Genomic DNA, 26,102 nt, shown 5'->3' with positions numbered 1-26,102 from the left:
TTATTTATCTTTGATTTAACTGATCTGAGTCAGGGGACAGACACCGTGGTTATGGGACTATGAGTGGGCGACTGCTCCAACGGAAGCACAGAGAAGCGCGTAGCACTGCACCTCTGATTACTGATTTCAAACTTGGTTTATGACCGATAATAGACTCGGTCAGATTTCTTGATATGAGAGTGGCTCCATCCAAAGTGGGATGAATGCCGTCTCATCTAATCAGACCAGGCTTTCCCCAGAACGCCCTCCAGTTATCTACGTAGCCCACATAATTAGCTGGGCACCACCCAGACAACCAGCGGTGGAAGGATGACATGCGGCTGTACATGTCATCACTGATCAGGTTTGGCAGGGGTCCAGAAAAAAAGCCTAAGTTCCTGAATGGGACAGGACTGTAAGGGGCAAGGAAGCTCTGTGATTTAGAAATTATTTGCGGGTCGTGCAACATAGCTGCATAAGTCAGCATTAGCAAGACGGTTTACAATTGGTTAAGCGTCTGTGTGTCGAAGAGCATGCAAGTTGACGGGCATGGCACAAATTTACTTTGCAGCCATGAGCGAATTCATTTATTGCTGCTATTCCATTGAAATTACTTGATTTTGAATTGAAAATACAAAGAAAGCACTGCAACATGTGTGAATACAGCCACAGTATAAATATTCAGGCACTAAATCCAAAAGAAACATTAAGCCATTGCAGCTGTTATATACATTTATCTTTTATTCTGCACAATCTTGTCAATTAACCAAAACATCTGAAATAATATTTAAGGCTGTAGATAGACTTAAATGATACAAAAATCATCTGGGCAACAAAGATGGAATTTAGGAATTAAGTTAGTATGCTAAAAATACAAAATATAAAATGTCATAATTAAAAAATTATACCTTATCAAATGCTGCGTATTTATTTACAATGTCAAAAAAACACCTTAAAATGAATACAGTTCAGGATTGAGGCTGTAAGAAACTCATAAATAAGAAGCGATTTAAACAAAGTACTCTCATTTCACATTTTAGTTTAGTTTTTTTGCTCTCCCATTTGATTTTTATGTTAAAATGCTAAAATGGTCTTTCAATATTTTGTCCTAACAGAAACTAAAACAAAAACCTTCAATACAGATGTTCACTAAGTGGTTCAAAGAAAAAGTTCAGCTTCGATTCATGAAATGCGATTCCCAAAGCAGACCAGCTTAGCATATACAGTACAAAACTCAGCAATTCTGAAAAATAATGATTTCAAATGACTGAGATTCTCTAAAAAATACATCTGCATTTTCATTAACTTGTAAATGACTGGCTCAAACTCTGGTTCCAAATGTCCGTCCTCAGATAATTACATTATTAGCATCGTCTTTGTGATTCTACATAACAGAAAAAGACCTTTATGTTGAGTCATCACTTATCTAATGCATATTTTGACTTTGAAATGACTGTTTGCTCAATGATTGAATCTGCATGCTGGTTAAAACTAGAAATAGATAATACATATGATCAATCAAACTAAATGTATTTCTGAAATGAGGTTGAAAAACAACATTAATGGTTTAGTACACAGGTGCCCTGCAATGTGAAAAATACAACATCCTGAAATGGTTCTAACATGACTCAACACTATACACGATACTGGATCCAATTACTTCCAACAATCAAAAAATAACTAAGCTGGGGAAGCAGAACGAGGCCTTACAGCTGGGCTTGTTTTAACCAGCAGGAATCCGTTGTCACTCCTACACTGCATTGTAAACCGTTACAAACCATTGTAAAATCTGCTTGTGGTGCTTGTTTGAATTTTTTCACATTTTTTGTGAGGGCTCTGCAGAGAGAGCCATTATAAATAAGGACAGACCTAATGCTGACCTTTTGGTGAACTGTTTTGGAGACGACCTCATCCTGAGCTGATCTGCTCTGGCACTCCTGCTGCTGAACTAGAGCTCTGAAACATTAGCCAGGTTGAGTCTTGTACTGGAGAATTACCAGACCACCAAAGCAAGTGCTCACAAACACATTTACAGACGTACAACCGAAACCCAATCATTTAAATTGGCTTTAAAAGCTCCGGTCCCCCAATGGGATTAGCAATCATTCAAACAGCACACAGTGAGTAGGTAAACTAGCAAGTCCAAAGTTAAAGGCTACTTGCTTTTTATCTTGTTCCCTGTCATCATCTCCATCATCTCCTCAGGACGATTTTTATATTTCTGGCTGATAAAAAGTCGATTCTAAAGGAATGGCAGTACAGTCCAAAGTAATAAAGCAAGGGCTGAAAAACCTTACGGCTCAGAATTATCAAATCATTTATACCCACCCTACACACACTTTTCTTTTTTTACACACATTCCAGATTCATTACCACAATATATTCACCAGGATTTGGGAAGTAATCTACACTAATCCAATAACAGCAGAACCACAGTGGGACTCATCTTTGTTTTTTTCTTGTTTTTTTTCAGTGCAATTCAAGGGGTCCTCCTCTGGCCCTGCTTGATATCCATTCCATATGGTTCTGCTTGGTTCAGTTTCAATTCCCAGTCTTGTCAAGACAAGAGACAAGCGAGGCCTCATCAACAATGATCCAGTCCAGTATATAATACAATCTAATAGAGACTGTTCAGTCTTGTGCATTCAAATCTCAAAAGTCCAGTATTGTCCAGTTCAAGACTTTTTCTCAGCCCTGGACTATAAAAAGTCGACATAGTTTTCTGGTATCAATCCTGTTCGCCCATCCAGAGTCCCTTCCAGCCAACCGGGCTCCCTGGAAGCATGAACTGGAGAGAGAGAAAGAAACATTGTGTTTAAACATCTCAAGATCGATGGAAAATATCCATAAATATGCACAGTGGATGAACACATGTACACAAGAACATAACGCAGATAGTGTGAGAGGGAAAGAGTGGAGGAACGAGGGTTAAGAGACAGATGCCAATAATTAAGAACAGGGCAGTCAACAATTTCACATGTTGCTCATTATCTAAGTGTTTTGTATCTAAATATTTTGAGTGGACATCTCTGGCAGCCACATCACACAGCAAAAAGCTGCTAATAAGTGAGCATAAAATATGTGCCTGGACCAGGCTTGTGCACAATTCAGAATTGAATTGAGAATGACTCCAATATTCCAATTCAATTCTTGAATTGATGTCAAAAACAGGATCTAGAATTACAATTTGAATTTGAATTAAAGGAAGCAGAATTGCAATTCAATAAAAATTCAAAGAAATGCATATACATAATTTAAGTGAAGTGTTTAACAATGAAGCTTTACAATATATGTAATTTGATTGCATTACATATTCTATAAATTATATTAGTTTGAACTACTTGTACAGATTACATTAACAGGAAATGTTTTCCACCAGCAATGAATGTTAAAAGTTCTAGTCACAGAACAAATAATTAAGTTTGATTTATTGTAATTGTAATTTTGTGGAACATGATGGAAAATGACTCCATTTCCCAGAATGCTTTACTTTAACCAAGTATTTAAAATGGTTGCCAAACAATTTGAGAAACCTTCTTTTCTACACAATTTGATGGTCAACACTGGAATTTTACGTTTCAGAAGTCCCTTACAACTTCAGATTACAAACGTTTATAGATTTGACACCTGTAATAACAGCGACATGGAAAATAATAGCAGGCCTAAAAGGTCATCTGTACTAGTTAATTTTGAAGAACCAATTCCAACAAGAACACCTGGAAACCACAGAGCCATATGCAAGCACTGCAGTGCTCCAGTCTGTGGCTCCATCAAGTTCAAATTTCAAAAGGCATCTACAAGTAAGTTAACAGACAGACTGTCTTTTATTTTATTCCACTTCCTGTCATTCCAATTCAAATTCCAATTCAACTTCCTGTGGGGCAGAGTCAATTCAATTCAAATTCCAAATCATGAATTGAATGGAGGCCAAATCTGAAATTCTGAATTTTGCACAAGCCTGGCCTGGACGAGAGATGTCAACTCCAGACAGGGTTGTTTCCTACCGTTTCAACTATTTTCATCAACTGCAGATGAGGGTAAGAACTAGCTAAATGATGGTATAATATTTTGGGAGAAGGTATGAAACCAAAGCTTTGGTTTTATTACGCCCTCATAAAGTTGATATGGCCAACATATAGGCAATTGCCTACACATCCAGCCGATTAGTTAGATTAGCCGAGCAATTAGTTTGGAGTCGTTTGTTTCTAGCCACTTGACAAATGTAAGTCCAATATTCACAATTTTTTAACTCTGTTTTGGTCTCCAACACCTCCTGAGGGAAACAGCTGGCTCTTAAGCTGCTAAATGCTCTGCAATTTTCACCGAATTTGGTTGCAGTTCCACCTGACTGACTGGGGGTGATTGCAGGCGAGTGCAAAATGAATGGGACTCTGGAGCTAGACGGCTAAATTTGTCTCTTTCGCCTGATTGTCGTTGAGAAATCTCAGATTTGATTGTAGTTTTTGCAAGTCCAACATGGATTATAGGTCGAAAGTTGAATGAACGAGTACTTATGTCCTTTTGATTTCTTACAGGTTGAGACGTTGTTGCCCATAACACGCTAGCATTCTGCTAATGAGTGCTGATTGGTCAGTGTAGGACTGATTACGATCCGAAGCAGAACCAGAATGTCAGAGTGAATATTTCGGTGTGGTCTTTAAAACATTAGCAAACCTCTTTCTAGCACGTGTATTGACAGGGAGAGCCTAACCTGTTAGCTGTGTTGTTTGCTGCAGAACCACATTTTGTCCTCACAGGGAATCTAACTCACAAATGCTACAGACCATGTTTCCACAGAGTCACATCAAAGAAAGATACCAAATGTAAACCTAACATGAGACAATGCACAAGGCTTTTATCTGTCTTTGATTTTCATGGCTCTGCCCGATTTAAACAAATCAGTTCGTGCAACAAAGTATGAATCTAATCTGTGGTGATATTCTGTATAGCAGCCAAGATAAACACATTAAAACATTGTATTGTTACAGTAGTCTTATCACCACTGTAGGACTTTACAATGTACCATGATAACTATTAAGTTCTACTGTTAGTCTGTCTGATAAGTGCCGTGTAAGTTTTTTTTTAATTTATTTTTTATTTAACCATTATTTAACCAGGTTAGTCTCATTGAGATATAAAATGCTATTTATAAATGCTCTATTTTTCAAGAGAGACCTGGCCAAGATAGCAGAACAAATTAGTTACATATAAAAAAAATTACAATCACAAAACAAACACAAAAGAGGCAGAGACAACTCAAGTGCATTTCAATTAAATAAAAGTGCCATTAATTAAAACATTTGCACGTGTCGATGGACTCATGTTGTATGGTTTTAACATAACCTTTAAAGTAATTTAAAGAAATTAGACACTGTAGTTTGAGTGTTTTCTGTAGGTCATTCCAAGTAGAAGGTGCAGCAAACATGAAAGCCTTTTTGAACAACTCTGTCCGGGCTTGAGGTACATTCAATGAAATAGTGTTCTGGGACCGTAAACCATAAGTACTCTGTGTAAAAGAAAGAAAATGGGATATGTAATATGGGAGCCTGCCTATAATGCCCTTATATACGAAGATATAAAGGTGAGTAAGCCGGTGATTTGACAGAGAGGGCAAATTCATTGTGGAGTAAAGTGTACAGTGATGAGTGAGGGGTCTGCAATTTTAATTAAACCTTAAAGCTCCATGATACACAGCATCCAACATCTGAAGACACTTTGATGGGGCATTCATATACAACAGATCACCATAATCAATAATAGAGAGAAATGTGGAATCGACTAGCCTAAACAAGATTTGTTCCTAAAGAAAAAAACCTAGCTTCAATTTCAACTTTTTTTTACTAGGTTCTGTATATGAAGCTTAAAAGAAAGGTGATCATCAATTAAAAATCCTAAATATTTATAAGATGAAACTACCTCAACTATTTTACCCTGATCAGTAACAATATTCAGGTCTAACTCATTCTTCCTTGAGTTTGAAAAGACCATTACTTTGATCTTCTCAGCATTAAGCACAAGCTTTAATTGATAAAGCTGTACTGCCTAAATCGTTTTATTGTCCTTGTGTGCAAATCTGGTCTTCATTAGGAGAGTTGAGCCACAGAAAACTGCAAGAGATAAATGTGATTTATAGTTTTGGGCTGAAGGTTGGAGGGGCTGAAATTAGCATGGAGAGGGTCTGTATCGAGATTCTTATGCAGAGGGGAAATGAAAGAAAAAAAAATACAAATAATACTTTCCTGTGTTGTTTGTGTGTGTGAGTGTAGGGTTTCTTTCATATATACAGTATATATATATATATATACACAGTATATTATAATATACAGTATATATATATATATATATATATATATATATATATGCCCTTATATACTTGTTTTTGCCTAATACAGTCTGCTCGTCAGCCTCTAATTTTCTCAGGAGAAGTGTGCAATAAGAGCTAGCGCACATCCAAGCTTATTTTAAAGCCAGGTGTTGGATAAAATGACACTTACAGTAATAAACAGAAAAAGATATCACACCCCATGGATTTAGGCTATCAGTAACAGCAAGGTGTCAACTAAAACACGGCTAAATGAAGTCCAAACTCCCAAGGTTGACTTTTCGTATTTCGTAGTAATTGTTTTTTTCAAACACCAACCCACATTCTTTCCTTTTTCTTTTCTGTTGTCAAGTCCAGAGCCTGACTCACCATTCTCAAAGATGGTCCCAGCGATGAAGGATAGCTCGGAGTTATGCTCTGCCTTACAAGCATACAGCGCTCGAGCCTTCCTGCCTGCAATACTGGAGACAATCAGAGAGTGAGAGTGAGAGTGAGACAGTATGTTCTGGGCTGATTCAGGGGAAAAAACAGACAGCTTTCAGTTTGAAACAATGGTTAATTTAGACACATCAAACCACACACAGGTCATTAGGGCTGGGAAGATATACTTTATCCCGATTTGATTCTTTCACGATACATGGGTGCCGATTTGATTTGTATTGCAATTTTCATTTATTGCGATTATAGATGTATTGCGATTCAATTATATTGAGTATTGCAATTTTCTTTTCCTTCTTTAACAAAAACCAAAGTTGAATAATACACTACTAGAGACAATATATCATGAGACATTTCTAAAAACTAAAAAGAATGCACATCACGTGTCAGTCAGTCTGACATTTATTTCATTTGTAGAGAAGAAGACGTATTTTCTGCATTTTCTGCTGTCCGTCTGTTTAGCTGGAAACGGATATGATGTAGTCGCTGTCGGCGGTACCATATAAACAGAAAAAATTAAGGTGAACCATTGGTAAAAAAAAAAAAAAAGAAAATATTGATTGTAGGGAAAAGAGTCGATTTTAAAAATCGTCACAAAAAAATCACAATACATACTGTACGTTATTTGACCCCCCCCCCCCCCTGAATGGCTATATTCACAAATGATGAAGCATTTTGGATTGTTATGGATTTCCAGTTCTTGCGTTTGCCTTTTTATTGGACACATAACAGGCATATATTTCAAATTTAAGACAGATTTAAGACTTCTTTTATGTTCCTGTACCATTTATAGAATCAGGGTCTGCCACAGAATCGAGAAAATTGAAACCATTTGGAGTAGTTGAAGGAAAGGCTGGGGTTTTGAGGGTACAAAGCAGTGGCAAGAAGCTAGCAGCTTCTGCAGCAGCAAACTTGAAACTTGAAGCACTGTATGTCTGTATTGATCCCATGAGAAGCAATTTAGCCTTCTAAATAGCCTCCTTTCATTGGAAAGATCAGAGGCCATGGCCTACTATATGATGGCTCCTTGAAGCTTGTAGGGAGGAATGGTCTTGATCAAGGACACTGCAGTAGGGAAGACACTTAATAAGCCTTTGGGTTAAAGAGCTTTTACTTGAATTATCTTGCTGTTCTTCATGATTTCAAAGTAAACTGGCAACAGTTGAGAAATCATCTTTTGAGGAGCTACGTGCTAAGTGTATTAAAGCATATTAGCATATTGCTAACAGCATTCAAATCATTTACTGAATAGTACTTGAGTGCTTAAGTCAAATTACCAGGCACTCCAACACTTGAAGAAGTAGAACGGCTTGTATATAAGATATACAAATATCCAGTTGTTTTCTTTTCTGTTTTGCACAAGTCACACACTTTGCTGTTGACAAAGATTGTCTAATGCTTCACTGTGATTAGTAACAAGCCATGTTTAAATCATTACACAAACGATGTGGACAAACCTGACAGGGGAGGAGTCACTGGAGGCAGAGGATGTCGGCTGCGGACTTGATGGGGCTGAGAACATCGGCCAGGAGGGAGAACGTGGTGAGGTGGGGCTAGGAGACATTGGGCTGATGGACACATACACACAAAAAGTGCAATTTATAGCATTGGCAGTAATATACCGATTAAAATATATATTATTATGTGACTAGGGTGACACCAAAATTGAAGACATTTTTCTTACCTGGTTGGTATGCTGCCACGACACTTTGGATTCAGCCTGGAAACACAAGATGAAATAAAAACCAAGATGAAGTAATCCATCCAAATGAAGGAGCCATAACTTTAAGTACTAAATGTTTCGGGACTTGTAAAAATAAAAGAAAGCCATTTTAACTAACCTGATATTAATTTAGACATTATGTCAAGAGTGATTATGTTACTGAGGGGTTTTCCCTTCTTACTGTCATCTCACAGAGATCTACCTGTATTAGCTTTCCAGCACACAAAGGAACAAATGACAAGTCTATTGAAAAGACCTCACAGCTGGATTGGCAAAAAAAAGGTAAAATAAAACCCAAATAATTTAGCTGCAAGGAGAAACTTACTCCTTAATAACTCTTGATGGGTAACGTGAGTCACTTAATGTGCTCCTGCCCTGACCAAAATAATAACCTCATATAAAGGCCAATAACCAGGATGAAGAAAAACTGTACATTCTGGTGAGCTTCCAGAGTCAAGACAAATGAAAGATTTCGCTGACTTCACCATGGATACAATTGGTCCCAACATGCATCTGGTACCTACTCAATACATTAACTAATTGCTGCTTTTTACAGTCGGTAGACAGTGAGGACACACATGTATCATCAAATTGACAGGACTAGCATGGTAAAAGACAAAATGCACACACACACACACACACAGTCTTTCAGAAATGACACATAGGCTGCTATCCATCACCGGCTGCCCTTAAGGATGAATGATAGAGTGAGAGAAAGTGAAAGACAGACAGAGAGGCTTGTTGAAGATTGGAGTGAGGAAACTGCGAGGCAGCGTAATGAAGGGAGAAAGCACAAAGTCAATCATATTACATAAAGGCAAAACAAATTGCCTCCATTGTAGGCTTTAAAACCACTTCTTAAGCCTTTTTCTCCTGATTTGTTCACCAACAGGATCTAAGATGTGAAATCAATGGGGTTCCTACCTGACCAGTCTATTGAGTTTGAAATACACTCCGAGCACTCCGAGTGCCCCAATAATCACAAACATTTTTTTGCCAAAATTGAGCTAAATGGTGCTATTGAAGTAAATAGTGCCGACGTTCAGTTGTATTCACGCCGGGGTTTATGCTAGTGAAAGTGTGGAACAAAAACCCTCTCCAAGAGCTGATGCCTCCAGAAGCCACGAGTGTAAGTAAAAAGTGCTACTGCTAATTATGAATTGTGTTGCCTTGAACATTGCTAGAGCCACGTGGTTAGAGTTTCAAACTAATCTTTATTATTAATTCAGTGGGCCGACGATATATGGGCTAAGCCGAAATTACGTATTTTTATGAGGATAAAACCCGAATATGGCACAGAGAATTATGTTGTATATAATTTGTCTAAAAGGCAAAGATCTCTAAGTGCTCAGTTGAGAGCTGGTGTTTTACCTTTGACTATTGAAACAGGACGATATGTTAATGTAGAAGAGGAAAAACGGATATGTCCCATGTGTTGTTTGAATGATAGAAAATGAGTTCGATTTTGTTTTCTTTTTTCTTCTCCTTTTCATTGTGAACAGCGTGACTCTTTGTTTAGTAAGATAAAAGCAGATATTGATTTGGTAAATATGGTTGATGCTCAAAGATTGAGATGGCCCTTGTGTGAAACATAAATTAGCCAGCTATCTTGAGAAAGCCTGAGAGAAGAGGAAAAAAGCTCTTTACCGAGATGATCCTTAGATGAGGATTTGTTGTTTGTGTGTGTATATATATATATATATATATGTGTGCGCGCTGTGTGTGTGTGTGCGCGCTGTGTGTATGTACAGTATATGTGTTTATATGTATGTATATGTGTGTATATACAGTATGTATATATACTTGTATTCATGTATTTCTCTGAATGATTTGTATATGCGACTGGAAGACGTTTGCTAAATAAGTCTGTGGTGTCTTGTAATCCCATGTGGGATGGGCCAAATGTTTGGCATGACACAGAAATAAAATTAAACTAAAACTAAAAAACATGTCAAATTTAGTTTTTAGTACATCATGATGGAAAATACATGTATATTTCTGTTTGATTTAATAGTGAATCCAAGAAGAACATGTTGATGGTTTGAATATTTCAGCATACAGTTTTAATGAAGTGTCCGAATTAGCAGATAGAAAATGTATTATTGTGAAAACGCAGAATGTTTTTCTTTCTAAATTCCAAAAAACAAATGGTGACAGTTGGGGAGACTTAAGAGTGAAGTAGAAATTGATTTTTTGGGCACTTCTTTAACCAAGTTAAACACAACATTACAACATTAGCATATTCCCACTTTATGCGCTTGCAAACAGTTGCTCATTTACATATCCAGCAGATTAGCAATTATTTGGAATCATGTTTCAGGCCACCTGGTGAATGGGAGTCCAGTCACTGTTCTTTCAGCTCTGGTTCGATCTCCACCAACTCCTGAGAAAAACATCTGTCTCGCTAGCAAATAAATGCTCCACTATGTTCACCAGCTAGTCGCTAAGTTTGTCTGTCTGCCAAAACAAGCTGAAGGGGAACTGCAGAGTCAGGTGACAGTAGGTTCGACTCCTTTCAAATTATACCTAGTCATTTCATCCATTGTTAACATAAAAATATTGATTGGAGCATATATCATTTGGTATATCATTTGAAAAAACTGAAGTACTTGGGAGCAAAGGCAGAATGTTACTCAATTATCCTGCCGTTGTTAGACAGTTCCCTCCCTATATATAGTTTTACAGGTGAGCCAGGGTATTAGTGCTTTGTTCTCCTATCTAGCACTCTGCACATTGAGTAACATCCACGCATTCACAGCAGGGCGTTTTTTTTATAGCATACTTTGCCTTTTTTGATGACGTGAACTGTGGTTGCCATGGTGGCGCTGCTAAATCCTAAGGCTAGATTTGGGATAATCATAGTCTGTCTTTCTTTGGGAACAAATAATCACTTGAATCCACTTCAATAATCGACGTTAATATTGTGACTCATTCAATAACACAAAGAGAAGAGGTAAACGTACATGCTGTAAGGAGTCCATCTGCTGATGCTAACAATGCACTCCAGCATATAACATTGGCTATAACTCTGCAGTGGAATCACATAGACAGAGTGATGGATTTGAGGTGGAAAGTTCATTCTTGACCTTAATTGTCAAAACAACTTGTCCACTCAGTGTTTTGGAGCTTTCCACGGATGATGGATGCTTGTGCTGACAGCATTTTGTGAATCTTGGAAAGACTATCAACATTATAAAATGACATTGTAAAATGAATCTTATAGTTTGAAATTCTCAACAATCTGAATGTTTTCAACTGAGTGTTATACAGATGGAGCTCTGACTGATATCAAAAACGGATTGGAAACAGAACAGGAAGTGAAATCCTTTTAATTTAGCGATACACTTGGAAACTGACCTGTTGTTTTTTGGGCCCTTGACAGATCACAATACTGGAACATGATAACAAATAACTAACAGGATGATACAAGCTGTTTAGTATAAATAGGACCCAATAAACCAGCACAATCAAGCATATTCAAGACATTTTAACAATGTAGCTTTTGCTTGTAGGTATAACCTGTTTTTCACTATACAGTACTGGATTCATTTACTTTCTTGTGTTTCATTTTAATGGAATTTTGCTTTGTATTTATTGATGTTGATTTAAAGAAAATAAAAACAGTAAAAAGGTGTAGTTATGTTCGTATATTTTCTTTATTTTCAGTTTGAGTGAGTGTTTCAACAATCCATTTTCTCTTTCCATTAGTCACTCACTGCTTGTCTATCAATATGCTCTCTCTCATTTGCTTCCTCTTTTTCAATTTCTTTCTGTCCTATCTCACTCTAACCCATTCTTCTTCTCTTCCGCTATCCAGCAGAGCTGTTGAAAGAGTTGAGGAGGGATGATTTCCAACTGACATCCAATATATTTGATTTAAAAGATTGTGGTAAGCCTTACAATAAGGGTAGATTAATTAGCATTACTTAATGCATTAATTATCATGAATTAACCACTAATTACAGTTAAATAAACATTTATAAACAATGTTCATGTTTGTTCATGTTAACTAAGGTATTAATTGATGCATTATTTACCATTAGTTAATGCCTTAACTAATTGTTAATTACAGTTAACTAAGGTGTCTATTTTTCCATTAGTTAATGCAGTAATAAGCCTTGACTAACTGTTTTTAAAAGTTAACTAAGGCATCTATTTTACCATTAGTTAATGCAGTAATAAGCCTTGACTAACTGTTAACAGTTAACTAAGGTGTCTATATTTTCTAAGGCTTATTACTGCATTAACTAATGGTAAAATAGACAAATTAGTTAACTGTTATTAGCAGTTAGTCAAGGCATATTACTGCATTAACTAATTATATAATAGACACCTTAGTTAACAGTTATTAACAGTTATTCAAGGCTTAATATTGCATTACTGGAGGGGAAAACGCTAAAGAAGGCCTGAGAACAGTGCATGTCAGAGAAAGGAAGGTGTGTGGGGATAATTCAATTTCACAATTCTCTTTCTCTCTCTTTTATTCTTATTCAGTGGTTCCCAAACTGGGGGAAAATATTTGTATCTACAAAATGGGGGGCCCAGCAGAAAAAGTCGGGGAACCACTGCTCTAATCTCTCTCTAACACTTGCTCTTTACTTTTTTTGTCTTTCCTCTCAAATACCAAACAGACAGGAGGAATAAATAAATATTCACTGACCTTCCCCAAGGAACACAAGGAGACATTTTGCCATTTACACTTTTACCTTAGCACATCAGGTCAGAGGTCAAGTCCATGAGGACAGGAGTCATAATCATAATCATAGTATTAATCATATTAATAGTGTGTTACAGACTCAGGGGTCAGTAAACTTGTGCTCACTGGGTCCTACATTAGCGTAGTAGCCTTATTTGCCAATTGGACTTTGTTTTTTAGTTTTTCTTTTTTTATTACGTTTTTTGCTGCATTACTAGAAAGAGTCATGGGGATGTGATTTGCATGTGAGAGAACTTAAAAGTGGTATTTTAAAAGGCGTGAGTTGAGACGTGCTTTCCCACTCGAAAACAAACTATAGTTAAAGAACATGTCAAGTACTGACTACGTTTTTTAGGTGGCAAAACTAAATGAATGAAAATAACCTCCGCCTTAGGGGAATATGGGGCTTTTGAAGGCCCAGTTGTTAACCTCTGTCCTTTGTACCTCTCTCTTGTCTGTGATAAGGGTGCAGACTGGTTTTTCTTGGAAATCCATGATGTCTGGCTCTGGGAGATTGAGAAAATATGGTCTGTGCTGGGATCAAGAACCCCAGACTGACTGATTTTATGCTGTACATAATGCTTTAATAAATCAGATCCTGGTAATTGTTTAGCTACTTGTTCAAATGAGAACTATTGGTCATTACGTTTGCATATAAAACAGGTTTTATTGCAGGGGTTTAAAAATGATACTCCAGCAATTTAGTATTTGCACTTCCATTACAGTACATTGGGGGACTTGAAAGATACACAATTAAAAGAGAAAAGTCAAAATCGAAGCAGTAGAGACTAAGATATCATGACGTTTAGTTCCCAGTATGAAAGAAGCTCCAAAAACAACTAAACTACCCATCTCCTTTTTTAACATTTCAATTACTCTCCCTATCAGGTATTACTTCAGATAATCATCAACTTCCAAAATCACTCTCACTTTACAAATTAAATGTCACTGCTTGAGCTGATGTGAGTTTTCACTGAATAATTGATTTAATTATAACACAATACAACTTTCTAAGAGACATAATGAGAACTGATGTTTAGTTTCTAATCTATAAATTGCAGGAACGTCTGTCTGTCAGTGTGTGTCTGTGTGTGTGGGTGTTATGCGCATATCTCTAGAACCGTTAGTCTGATGGATTTCAAACTTGACGCACGAGTAAGTGCAGTGCCAAGTTTGATGTTGTTTGGATTAGAAATTCAAAAGATATCGTTAAATATATATCGGTAAAAGAAGCATGGCTTTTGCCGCTCTAGCCGCTGGTCACTCCCCCTCTCACACTGCATGCACACTGACTAAAGCACTAAACCTGTTTGAGTCGTGACTCACTCGGATCTTTCACCCGAGTCTTTAAATTAACTCATGAGTTGCTCATACTACACGAGACAACACCGTCTGTGTCTCTCTCTCTCTCTGCGCACACACACACAGTCCGGTTCTGGTGGTGATTAACGCATATATGTGCTGTTTAGTGCTCATAGACACGAGACCTCTCTCTCTCTCTCTCTCTCTCTCTCTGCACACACACAAACAGTCCGGTTCTGGTGGTGATTAACGCAGATATGTGCTGTTTTGCTCTCATAACGGGCCAGGTGGGTAGCGCACTGCCATGAGTCCATGAGGCTAATGTCTGATTACTCCACATTTTCATTGTGATATTTTGTGATTACATTCTGAATCTGCAACGTTCTCTGTCAGGTAAATCAGTAAGTTAGTTAGTAGTAGGGTATACAGGGGAGTTGCATTTGAAGTGGTTTGGGGTCCTTCTGTAAGTAATTTTGGGTTAGGCTACAATTTGGTTTAGATTAATTCTACAAGCAGCAATACCACAGGCCAAGCAATCGGCTGTTCCAAACAGGCACATTTTCAACGGGCACTGCACTAGTGATCTAAATGATCTGAAAAGAGCTGACATTTGTGGCTTAGTTTGCCTCAACTTGAAGTTAAACGTCCATCCCAACTGATGTTTGGGCTCTATATCCTCATCAGAATATCTTTAGAAAACTGCACTGTGCACTAGGCCACTTATTATGACTATTAATGGGTGGTATGTGATAATTCTCCTCTCATTTTCACAGCTGAAAAAAAAAAGTTTTTTTCGTATCTGTTATGGTGAGTGTTTGTGTGTGTGAGCATAATAAATAATAATCCCATAATCTGTGACTAGCAGGTCTACATCGCCTCCTGACTTTGAGTCAATTTAAATCAGATAGAGCTTCACAAAAGGCCCAGACAGAGCTTCTTTTATCCCCACTAACCCATCTTCTTCATGTTTGCTAGATTTGAAGGGTAAATAAGAGGGTTACATATGCGTATACATTTGCAGAAATTAAAACCACATACCATCTAAATCAATAAAATACAAACTGATCCTCTCCTCCATACTGCATTCAAGTTACAGCTTTCAAGAACAACACGGCCATTGTGCACAAACAAAACATCTGTTGGAACGATTCTCTTCTAATTTTCTATTTTTGTGTCCTTGCAGAGGCAAAATCTAATGCTGAAATGTTATGCATTTTTTCTCCACAAATGTACTAAGGTAGAGTAGCAGTTCTAAAGTTTGACATATTGTCCGTTATTTTGATGCAAATATACACCTTTCATGCTGATTTTGTCATCATTACCTAAAGTATCAGCAAAGAATGAGTAATGAAAAATATATTTATCTATATGCGAGCATGGCTTATTTCTACTGTACTTATTGACTTCACTGAAACACACTTTCTCCCCCCTTAATGTATGGTGTTTTTATTGTGATTGGTTGTTGAGAGGCAGAAAATCCCTCAACAGCCCTACTGTTATCTGGGTCACTACATTACAGATCAGTTATCTGATGATGAGGATATATACAGGTAGCGTCGCATATTATACGCCCAAGCTAACATGTTGGTAAGAAAATTCCACACGGATGATGTCAAAATTAGCTTGTTTAAAGTGTATTGCACTCCTTTGTATACTGCTCCCTTATGGACTAAGTTTAAAAAGGCAAGCATGCAGAAGCTCAAGGTTGCCTATAATGACTGTATGAGGATACTGCTCAACAAATTCAGGTGCTCTAGTGCAAGTGACCTGTTTTGTAATGCAGGAGTCAGCACCTTCCAGGCATTACTGAGGAATCTTATCTACAAATTCATTTGTCGCCTGAACGTCTCCCAGAACAGCATTGTTCTGCTGTTAGTAAATCCTAGGTTTAGTGCCATACGATACCAATCATCACTATGGAAACACTGGTATAAGTGTCTTCTATAGAAATGTAGTTTTGTTGTTTCTTCTGTTTTTATTTCTTTGTATAGGTTTCTCTTTTTAATGTATGTTGAATTTCATGTCTTTGTCTTCTGAATGGACTGAGTTTGAAATAAAAAGTTGATAATGATGTATCTTTAAATCTAAAATAAAATCCTCTGCTGTGTGTCTGTTCACACTTAGCATGCATGATTAGATGCCCTGTAATGACCAACAGGTTGTTCACTTCAGTCTTTAAATGCCTCTTTAATGTGGCTCATTTGCTCTCCATGCTCTTGAATATCTCTTTCAGGCCCTTGGGCTTTCTTACCTCCTGATATCACCAACAAGCAGATGACATATCTCTTTTATCTTTGCATAACACCTGGCCTTGGTTCAAGAAATGCCAAAAATGCGTATACAGTACATGTCACTGCTAACTAATTAATATAACAAAAGGAAATACTTAACTGGATTACAATTTTACCTGGCTTTGAAAGTGTGTCCTTTTTCTCCATGAAATTTTGAAAGGACCATAACTTTTCAACTTATGTAGCATTTTTGTATTATGTAGAGGATGAAGCTGCTTGTAAATGGGTTTATATGAACATTTCCAGCAGCTGCAATACAGAAAAAAAACTTTTATCTTTTTAATTTTAGCTGGTAGTACATGGACAGGTGTGGTCTGTGGTTCTTCATTTTGAGATCTTGTCCGTAGCATTCAGAAGCAAATTTATGATAATATGGTTTTTCAGTGCTTCCAAATCCCACTATTTAAGGACTAAGGTCATTGTACTCCATACTATTGTTCATTCAGTACTACTACTGCATAACTTGTTTGTGTTTTTTGTAATTCGGGCTGATCTACAGCACAATAAAGCCTAAAACAAGTTTTCCCAAGGGAACAATACCATATACAAGAGAATCAGGACTACTGTAATGCAATTGTTTACCGCATTTTTAATGTACTCAATGTACATTCTATGGTGTTCAAATATTAAAAGCGAAAGTAGAGCAATATGCAAGTATAAAATTAATTCATTCATTCAATAAAAAAGGTATCAGGCTGGGTTTTCACAGTTGCTAACACTGTAAAAAGAAAAAAGAACTCCACATACAACATATGTCTACTTTCACTAAGTGAATGACTTGAATTGATTGCTACCAGTGTGGTGGATGTTCAAACAAGTTGCTTTTATTGATCACGTCAGTCAGATTAGGACCTTATGTCCTCATCAGTGACAGAGCAAATTTCCAGAGGGGGATCCCATTACTGAACAGACACAGAGCAATACATAACAGTGTCACACACATCACATCTAGTGGTAAGTACATAAACAAAAGCTGGATGTAATTAATTAACTATCTACAAGTAAGAGGTTTAAAAGAATAAACATGAAGAAGAGTGAGAGAGTAAAGGAGGGGAAGTGGAGGTGGCAGCGAGGAGACAGAGGGATAAAAGTAGTTGTTTTGGTAACAGGCTGTACTCAAAGGTCTGTCACTCTTAAGTCAGTAAATGAGATGATTGGTAGTGTGTATCTTCTCTTGATCTAACAAAGTGTATGTCAACGCCAAAGTGGCTTGTAGAAACAACATGATTGGATGGGACAGGCAATCCCACAATGGCGGCCTGTACTGTATGCGTGTGCGTGCTCAGCCTCATGTCGCTGTGAATTCCATGTGCAGGCGTGTGTTTACCCCTGTTAATAACCTCAGCATGGGTGTGTCCAGTGTCTATATGGTGGAGATGGTTGTTCAGACCTGTGAAAATATTTTTGTTTAAGTTGGTCTTTGGTTTCAGTCGTGTAAATATAAAACTGCTGGCCAGACACCGAGACAGCTTGAAAAGTGGGCTAACTGTGTAAAATAAATCCAAGACATACATGCCAGGTACAGGATTGTATTCAAAACGTATTCAAATAGATTTTGTACCTGCTACATGATACATGTATGTGTGCATGTGAATGTGAATGTGATTGATGTGTATTTGGGGTTTTTATTTCAAATGTTCCTCATTTAGGGGAATTAGACACAGTTTTCTATTGTTGGTGTATATGGAGTTTGGCTCCTTTCTGCAAAGGTTTTCCAGACACTTTAGGGATTTAAACCGACAACCTACCAGTCACGAGACTGCTTCTCTAAGCTCTTAGCTGCCACATATGCACCTATGTGTGCTAACGTGTGTGTATGTGCTCATGTACTCTTTCTGTGAGCATGAAAAAAAGTGCGTGTGTACGTTCTTGAACCAATGTGTTGCGTTTGTGATTGTATTTAAAGTTCATGTTTGCATGTATGTCTCTGTATAAACAAATGGGTCCAAAAAATAGGGCCTACAGTATCTCCAGATTCATAATCACTTACAGTGAGCTGGGCCGGATCTGCCGGGTGTCCTGCTCTCCATCGTTGCTGGTCAGGCTGTGTCTCGGGGTTCGACCTTGGCTACCGCCGCTGCTGCTACTGCTGCTGCTGTTACAGTTGGTAGAGGAGGAAACCGGCTGCTGCAGCTCAGCGATTGTGGTGTTGACAACACTGTTCTTCTTTTCACCTACAAGAATAGTGAAAGATTTACAGGCTCTTTGGATTCTTCAGGCAAAAAAGCCACTTTTCAATTCAATTCAATTTTATTTATAGTATCAAATCATAACAATGGATTAATGTATTCTCAAGACACTTTACAGATTCCACACTCTATAATTTACAAAGACCCAACAATTCCAATAATTCCCCCAAGAGCAAACATTTAGTGCAAAGGTGGCAAGAAAAAACTATTTGTGCATACACAAAAAGTCCAGGCAAATAGGAATTCTTGTGCAGGCTCTTTGAGTTAAAGCAAAACTAAAGCACTTTTTCTCTTCGGTCCCCCTACAGGTTGGAAGCGGAATTGTCCATTACTGCTGTCCTATGTCTCACTCGAACTACAGATCAGCTACCCAATCTGGCAAACTTGCATAGTGCGGTTATAGCCGATAGAGGGTCGCAAAACGAATGCAGGAGTGCCGGGCATAAGTTACGGGTTGATGAACCACTGAAACGATTTTGGAAACATTATTTTAAGGTAAAAAAAAATGTTTGGTGTTGCTTTAAGGGCAAAGAAAAGCACACGACTAAAATAAAATAAATAGTTTATACAAGATAAATAAATTTAAATAAGATAACTTAGATATTATACAAAAGAGCGCAAAAACTCTGGAGGATTATTGCACATTTAATCACAGTGAATTGTTCAGTGTTTTATTTTGTTTTTGCCATCAGTCTGACTGTGGCAGGGAAAAAACTGTTACAGAACCGTGTTTTATGTGTAGTGATACTGTCTGCTCTGCTGTGTCGGAGTCTGTATGTGCAGTGTTTTTTGTCTGAGCAGAGAGTGAGCTGGGTGGAGTGAGTCTAATGATGCTCTCTCTTTTCCGGCATTGCTGTGTGTATATTGTGTCCATGGAAGGAAGCTTAGTCCCAATAATCCTCTCTGCAGTCTGCAATACTGACCACTGACAGCTTATTGTTAAAGATTTTTAAACAAAAAGTGGTGGTTATAGGTCTTTTTCTCTCTAAGCACCTTACCATATAGCAAAACATAGCAGGTGTGAGCAAATGGAAAAAACAAATTACGGAAGGAAAACAATCAATACATTTGATTCTTTTTATCAGGTAACTTAGGTGGTTCAGCTCACCTTTCTGGGAATGTGTTGGTGTGTGGAAGAGTGTGAGCGGCCTCTCGCTGCAGGATGGGGCTTTGCTCTCGGTGCTTGTCCTCCTGGACAGGTTGAGCTGCATGTTGGTCGGACCGCCTACAGAAATCGGCACATCCCTGAATATCTGCACAAACAAGACAGACAGTCTGTTGTGTGTGTGAGTATAACCAAAGAAACAATATATACGTTTTACTCCATTAAACATCATGTGTACAGCATGTTCTTGCTGTTGCCGTCAAGCAAGGATTGGGCTCATATGCAACTGCAGGAAAATGTGGCTTATATTAATGCATTTAAGGTAGAAACAGTGATCACAAAAAGAAAAAAAGCACATGTACACCCATGCAACAATATGCAAGATTGTGATTTGATACACAGCCTGTGTAGAGGCTGAGAGGGTAGAGATAGGGTGAGAAGTCAACTCGGAGTAGAGCTGTTGCTCCTTTGCGTTGAAAGGAGCCAGCTAAGGTGGTGTGGGCATCTGGTAACGATGTCGCCTGGGCGCCTCCGTAGGGAGGTCTTCCAGGCACGTCCAGCTGGGAGGAGGCCTCGGGGAAGACCCAGGACTAGGTGGAGGGATTATATATCCACCCTGGCCTGGGAACGTCTCTGGATCCCTCAGTCAGAGCTGGCTAATGTAGCTCCTGAAAGGGAAGTTTGGGGTCCCCTGCTGGAGCTGCTGCCCCACGGACCCGACCCCGCATAAGCGAATGACGATGGATGGTGAATTGATACAACACTAAACAGTAACAGTAAAAAATCAACAAGACACAATACAAAGTTCTGCTGAATTACCAGTGATCCTACGACTCACTTTATGCCTAGTTAATTCTTACCATCATGCTCTCTGTTGAAATGAGAGTTGGTCTAACATGTGAGCTGATACAATATATATATATATACAGTCAGGTCCATAAATATTGGGACATCGACACAATTCTAATCTTTTTGGCTCTATACACCACCACAATGGAGTTGAAATGAAACGAACAAGATGTGCTTTAACTGCAGACTTTCAGCTTTAATTTGAGGGTATTTACATCCAAATCAGGTGAACGGTGTAGAATTACAACAGTTTGTATATGTGCCTCCCACTTTTAAGGGACCAAAAGTAATGGGACAGATTAACAATCATAAATCAAACTTTCACTTTTTAATACTTGGTTGCAAATCATTTGTATTCAATTACAGCCTGAAGTCTGGAGCATAGACATCACCAGACGCTGAGTTTCATCCCCTGGTGATGCTCTGCCAGGCCTCTACTGCAACTGTCTTCAGTTCCTGCTTGTTCTTGGGGGCATTTTCCCTTCAGTTTTGTCTTCAGCAAGTGAAATGCATGCTCAATCGGATTCAGGTCAGGTGATTGACTTGGCCATTGCATAACATTCCACTTCTTTCCCTTAAAAAAACTCTTTGGTTGCTTTCGCAGTATGCTTCGGGTCATTGTCCATCTGCACTGTGAAGCGCCGTCCAATGAGTTCTGAAGCATTGGCTGAATATGAGCAGATAATATTGCCCGAAACACTTCAGAATTCATCCTGCTGCTTTTGTCAGCAGTCACATCATCAATCATCAAGATGTGCTTTAACTGCAGACTTTCAGCTTTAATTTGATGGTATTTACATCCAAATCAGGTGAACGGTGTAGGAATTACAACAGTTTGTATATGTGCCTCCCACTTTTTAAGGGACCAAAAGTAATGGGACAATTGGCTGCTCAGCTGTTCCATGGCCAGGTGTGTGTTATTCCGTCATTATCCCATTTACAAGGAGCAGATAAAAGGTCCAGAGTTCATTTCAAGTGTGCTATTTACATTTGGAATCTGTTACTGTCAACTCTCAATATGAGATCCAAAGAGCTGTCACTATCAGTGAAGCAAGCCATCATTAGGCTGAAAAAATCTAAACAAAACCCATCAGAGAGATAGCAAAAACATTAGGTGTGGCCAAATCAACTGTTTGGAACATTCTTAAAAAGAAAGAACGCACCGGTGAGCTCAGCAACACCAAAAAGACCCGGAAGACCACGGAAAACAACTGTGGTGGATGACCGAAGAATACTTTCCCTGGTGAAGAAAACACCCTTCACAACAGTTGGCCAGATCAAGAACACTCTCCAGGAGGTAGGTGTATGTGTGTCAAAGTCAACAATCAAGAGAAGACTTCACCAGAGTGAATACAGAGGGTTCACTACAAGATGTAAACCATTGGTGAGCCTCAAAAACAGGAAGGCCAGATTAGAGTTTGCCAAACAACATCTAAAAAAAGCCTTCACATTTCTGGAACAACATCCTATGGACAGATGAGACAAAGATCAACTTGTACCAGAGTGATGGGAAGAGAAGAGTATGGAGAAGGAAAGGAACTGCTCATGATCCAAAGCATACCACCTCATCAGTGAAGTATGGTGGTGGTAGTGTCATGGCGTGGGCATGTATGGCTGCCAATGGAACTGGTTCTCTTGTATTTATTGATGATGTGACTGCTGACAAAAGCAGCAGGATGAATTCTGAAGTGTTTCGAGCAATATTATCTGCTCATATTCAGCCAAATGCTTCAGAACTCATTGGACGGCGCTTCACAGTGCAGATGGACAATGACCCGAAGCATACTGCGAAAGCAACCAAAGAGTTTTTTTAAGGGAAAGAAGTGGAATGTTATGCAATGGCCAAGTCAATCACCTGACCTGAATCCGATTGAGCATGCATTTCACTTGCTGAAGACAAAACTGAAGGGAAAATGCCCCAAGAACAAGCAGGAACTGAAGACAGTTGCAGTAGAGGCCTGGCAGAGCATCACCAGGGATGAAACCCAGCGTCTGGTGATGTCTATGCGTTCCAGACTTCAGGCTGTAATTGAATGCAAATGATTTGCAACCAAGTATTAAAAAGTGAAAGTTTGATTTATGATTGTTAATCTGTCCCATTACTTTTGGTCCCTTAAAAAGTGGGAGGCACATATACAAACTGTTGTAATTCCTACACCGTTCACCTGATTTGGATGTAAATACCCTCAAATTAAAGCTGAAAGTCTGCAGTTAAAGCACATCTTGTTCGTTTCATTTCAACTCCATTGTGGTGGTGTATAGAGCCAAAAAGATTAGAATTGTGTCGATGTCCCAATATTTATGGACCTGACTGTATATATATATTCCTGGATTCATACCACTAAATTTCAACCTTTGCAGCTTAGACTCCGTTTAACATAGCGACAAAGCTGCTTGCTGCTGTGTATACAACTTCTTTTAAGTGGGAATAATGACATATGCAGTAACATTGGTGACATTTATTTCTAATCCCTGAAGCACAATTATGCAAGATGCAGAACATCCCATGCTGTGATAAAAATATACTGCACTGTTTCAAGTTGTTTTGCTCTTTGTCAATTATGTATCTATGTTTTTTTTCTAGTAATGTGGATCTGTGTGTTAGTCTGTTATTTCAGCCTAAGTCAAATGTAATCATTTTACCATCCATTCATCTGTCATTGCCTTTTTTTTCAACTTTTTAGCCAGCTCCACACCCTAAACTCCACTCAAGAAGGAAAATTGAGGAAAAAACAGATTGGAGTGCTGGAGAACCCATTTCAACACACTGGATTTGTTGTTTTGGTTGCAGAAAAGCACAATAAAAGCAGGATCACATAAAACCTACAAAGGTTTGTGTGTGTGTCTGATCGTTTGTTTCCTTCACTGGCTGATCATGTGTTTGTAGCATGTGCTATTTCAGATATAAATAGTTAGGTGCATTCATTGTTTAAATGCATAAACCAATCGCCTTGACAAAGCCAAGGTTTTAATTTAATCCTCAACCACGTCACCAAACTCTGTTGCTTATGTTACTCATTTGTATACGTAGACACTCCTATTCCCTCTTACCTTCTCATGGTGCTCTATAAGGATCTCTACTACAATGTTCTGGAACTTGATGTCCATGATGGCTGCCACTGTCTCCTCCTGTGGGCGGAGCAGAGTTGGACCGAAGACCACACCCAGATTGGCGATGGTCATCAGGTTCTGCTGGTGGTGATTAGCCACACTGTTAAGGGGGGGGGGGTAGACAGAGAGTTAGTGTGTCCCATTCATATCAACTAGTACATGCTAAATAACAGAACACCTCTCTGTATAAAGCAATGCAGTTTCAACACAAACCGAACATTCTAACTTAGGTAGGATTTATTGTTGTTGGTTCAGTTTAGTAGACAGAGAGCTAATGTGTGTTTATTGTGATCCAGTCATTCAACCCGTAGTTGAGTAGATGATGACATAGATGACAGCCGGTAGGTGTAATGCACTAAGCCCAGGTAAAAATGTGCATGTCTTCAGATTACCTGATTTCACGCTCGCCTACACGTTGTATACACATGGCTGATGTCCAATTTGTCGCACATTATATCATGCTGCTGCTGTTGAAGAAAAGCCCCACAAAGCCAGAGGGCTTAGATGGGGGTTTTGAGTAAAAACACAATGCCAGTCAGCTGCATTAGAGGAATAATTGCACATAAGCCAACTGTGCCATGCCCTGCTTTTTAGCTTATGGGCTGTGTAATCCACAGACAGACAACCTGTTTGATTCACAAATGTTCTTGTCTATACAGTATATTGTTGCTTATGTACAGTATAAAACAATCCAAAATGTAGAGGCAAAGGTGGGAGTGGAAGTCCTGGGAGAAAAAGAGGCAATTGTCAGGGGATGGCCTTTATACAAACATAGGAGATCTTTGCAGGAGTCTTGTGACTAATTGTTGAACTTAATCATCTGGAGTGCTCATCAGCAGTTGTGCTGCTGAAATGTCCTTGAGAAAAACACTTATTTCTAATCAGGGGTGAGTAGCATATTATTATCTACCAATAAGCACTGATTTTGTGAATTACAGGTCAAAGGACATCTAGGTTAAAACTGGGCTCAATTAGTTGGAAACGTTTTTGTTGGTTTGTGTTACATATACAATAAAATAGTTTACAGCACCAATGACTTTATTCCGGTGTGAAGTTAGGACCTGCTTGATTGAAATATAGTCATTTAAATCCCATTAAGACCTGCACCTAACCATTAACCCTTCTTTCCCTTCAAAGGATAAGTCGGGAAATAGATTTGGCCTGAATGGGTTTCTATTTTTCAGAACACACTGCCTTGATGCATGCAGTCAAGAGAGAGAGAGATTGGGGTGGCAGTAGGGAGTTGGGTTAGGAACCGGAGGGTTACTGGTTCAAGTCCCCATACGGACAAGTATAGCTAGCTGGAGAGGTGCCAGTTCACCTCCTGGGCACTGCCAAGGTGCTCTTGAGCAAGGCACCGAACCCCCAACTGCTCGGGGCGCCTTTCCATGGGCAGCTCCCTCACTCTGACTTCTCTCCATTAGTGCATGTATAGGTACTAAGCATGTGTGTGTAATTCAGGCCTGTGTGTAGTAACAACAGAGTGAAAACATTGTAATTTCCCCTTGCGGGATTAAAAAAGTATACATTATTATTATTACATTATAATTATTATACAGAGCCCTAATCCTCCCCGATGATGGACGACGACGACAACAACAAAGATGAGGAGTATAACAGCAATGTGGATGGAGAAAGAGGAGAGGGCATGAGAGAAAAGGAGAGGAGAGAGTTCCCTATGCATTACATAGAACCTGCTAAATTTAAATACTGTGCTGTTTTTTTTAAGTGCACAATGTTTGATACAGCATAATGAATGACTACAGTTGCCCATGTGCGTGACATCTCCACCTACGTTGCCAGGTGCTTTATAAGCAGCTCCAGCATCTGTCTGTTCTTCTCAGGCAGCCGGTGCACCAGGGCATGGATCTCTGTCACTCTGGCCTCTTGGTTGTCCAACTCTGGACAAAGACAGATATGAAGACAGAGAGAGAGACTGTTGAAGACAAAGACTTCAGAGTGTCACATTTGATTACTTTTTCATTGACACATACAGTACATATAAGGAGCAGAAACACTGAATGGGTAAACTAAAGTGTCTTTTTCCTGAAATGCAACCAGTCTGTTTATTACAAAGATGATACTGTAACAACTGGT

The 26,102-nt window shown here is 38.6% G+C and overlaps 1 protein-coding gene across 3 annotated transcripts in view; it reads right to left on the bottom strand.

The window, feature by feature from the left end:
* Positions 1 to 1,182: 1,182 nt before the first annotated feature.
* The window catches only part of LOC144527456 (rho GTPase-activating protein 26-like), a 107,620-nt gene continuing 82,700 nt past the window's right edge, over positions 1,183 to 26,102 (bottom strand). For 2 of the 3 annotated variants that reach the window (XM_078265477.1, XM_078265479.1), the window contains exons 17-24: positions 25,801 to 25,906; positions 23,946 to 24,105; positions 20,049 to 20,193; positions 18,742 to 18,925; positions 8,424 to 8,459; positions 8,197 to 8,307; positions 6,624 to 6,762; positions 1,183 to 2,767 (exon numbers count right to left, since the gene is read on the bottom strand). In XM_078265477.1, coding sequence (XP_078121603.1) covers positions 2,708 to 2,767; positions 6,624 to 6,762; positions 8,197 to 8,307; positions 8,424 to 8,459; positions 18,742 to 18,925; positions 20,049 to 20,193; positions 23,946 to 24,105; positions 25,801 to 25,906 — 941 coding nt within the window. In that variant the 3' untranslated portion in view covers positions 1,183 to 2,707. The remainder of the gene's footprint in view (positions 2,768 to 6,623; positions 6,763 to 8,196; positions 8,308 to 8,423; positions 8,460 to 18,741; positions 18,926 to 20,048; positions 20,194 to 23,945; positions 24,106 to 25,800; positions 25,907 to 26,102) is intronic. The other variant, XM_078265478.1, reaches the window with a different exon arrangement.

This window comes from Sander vitreus, chromosome 13, assembly GCF_031162955.1.
Source record: "Sander vitreus isolate 19-12246 chromosome 13, sanVit1, whole genome shotgun sequence".
Taxonomy (NCBI): domain Eukaryota; kingdom Metazoa; phylum Chordata; class Actinopteri; order Perciformes; family Percidae; genus Sander; species Sander vitreus.
Note: the sequence above shows the minus strand (reverse complement) of the source record. Positions and strands in the feature narration are given on the sequence as shown.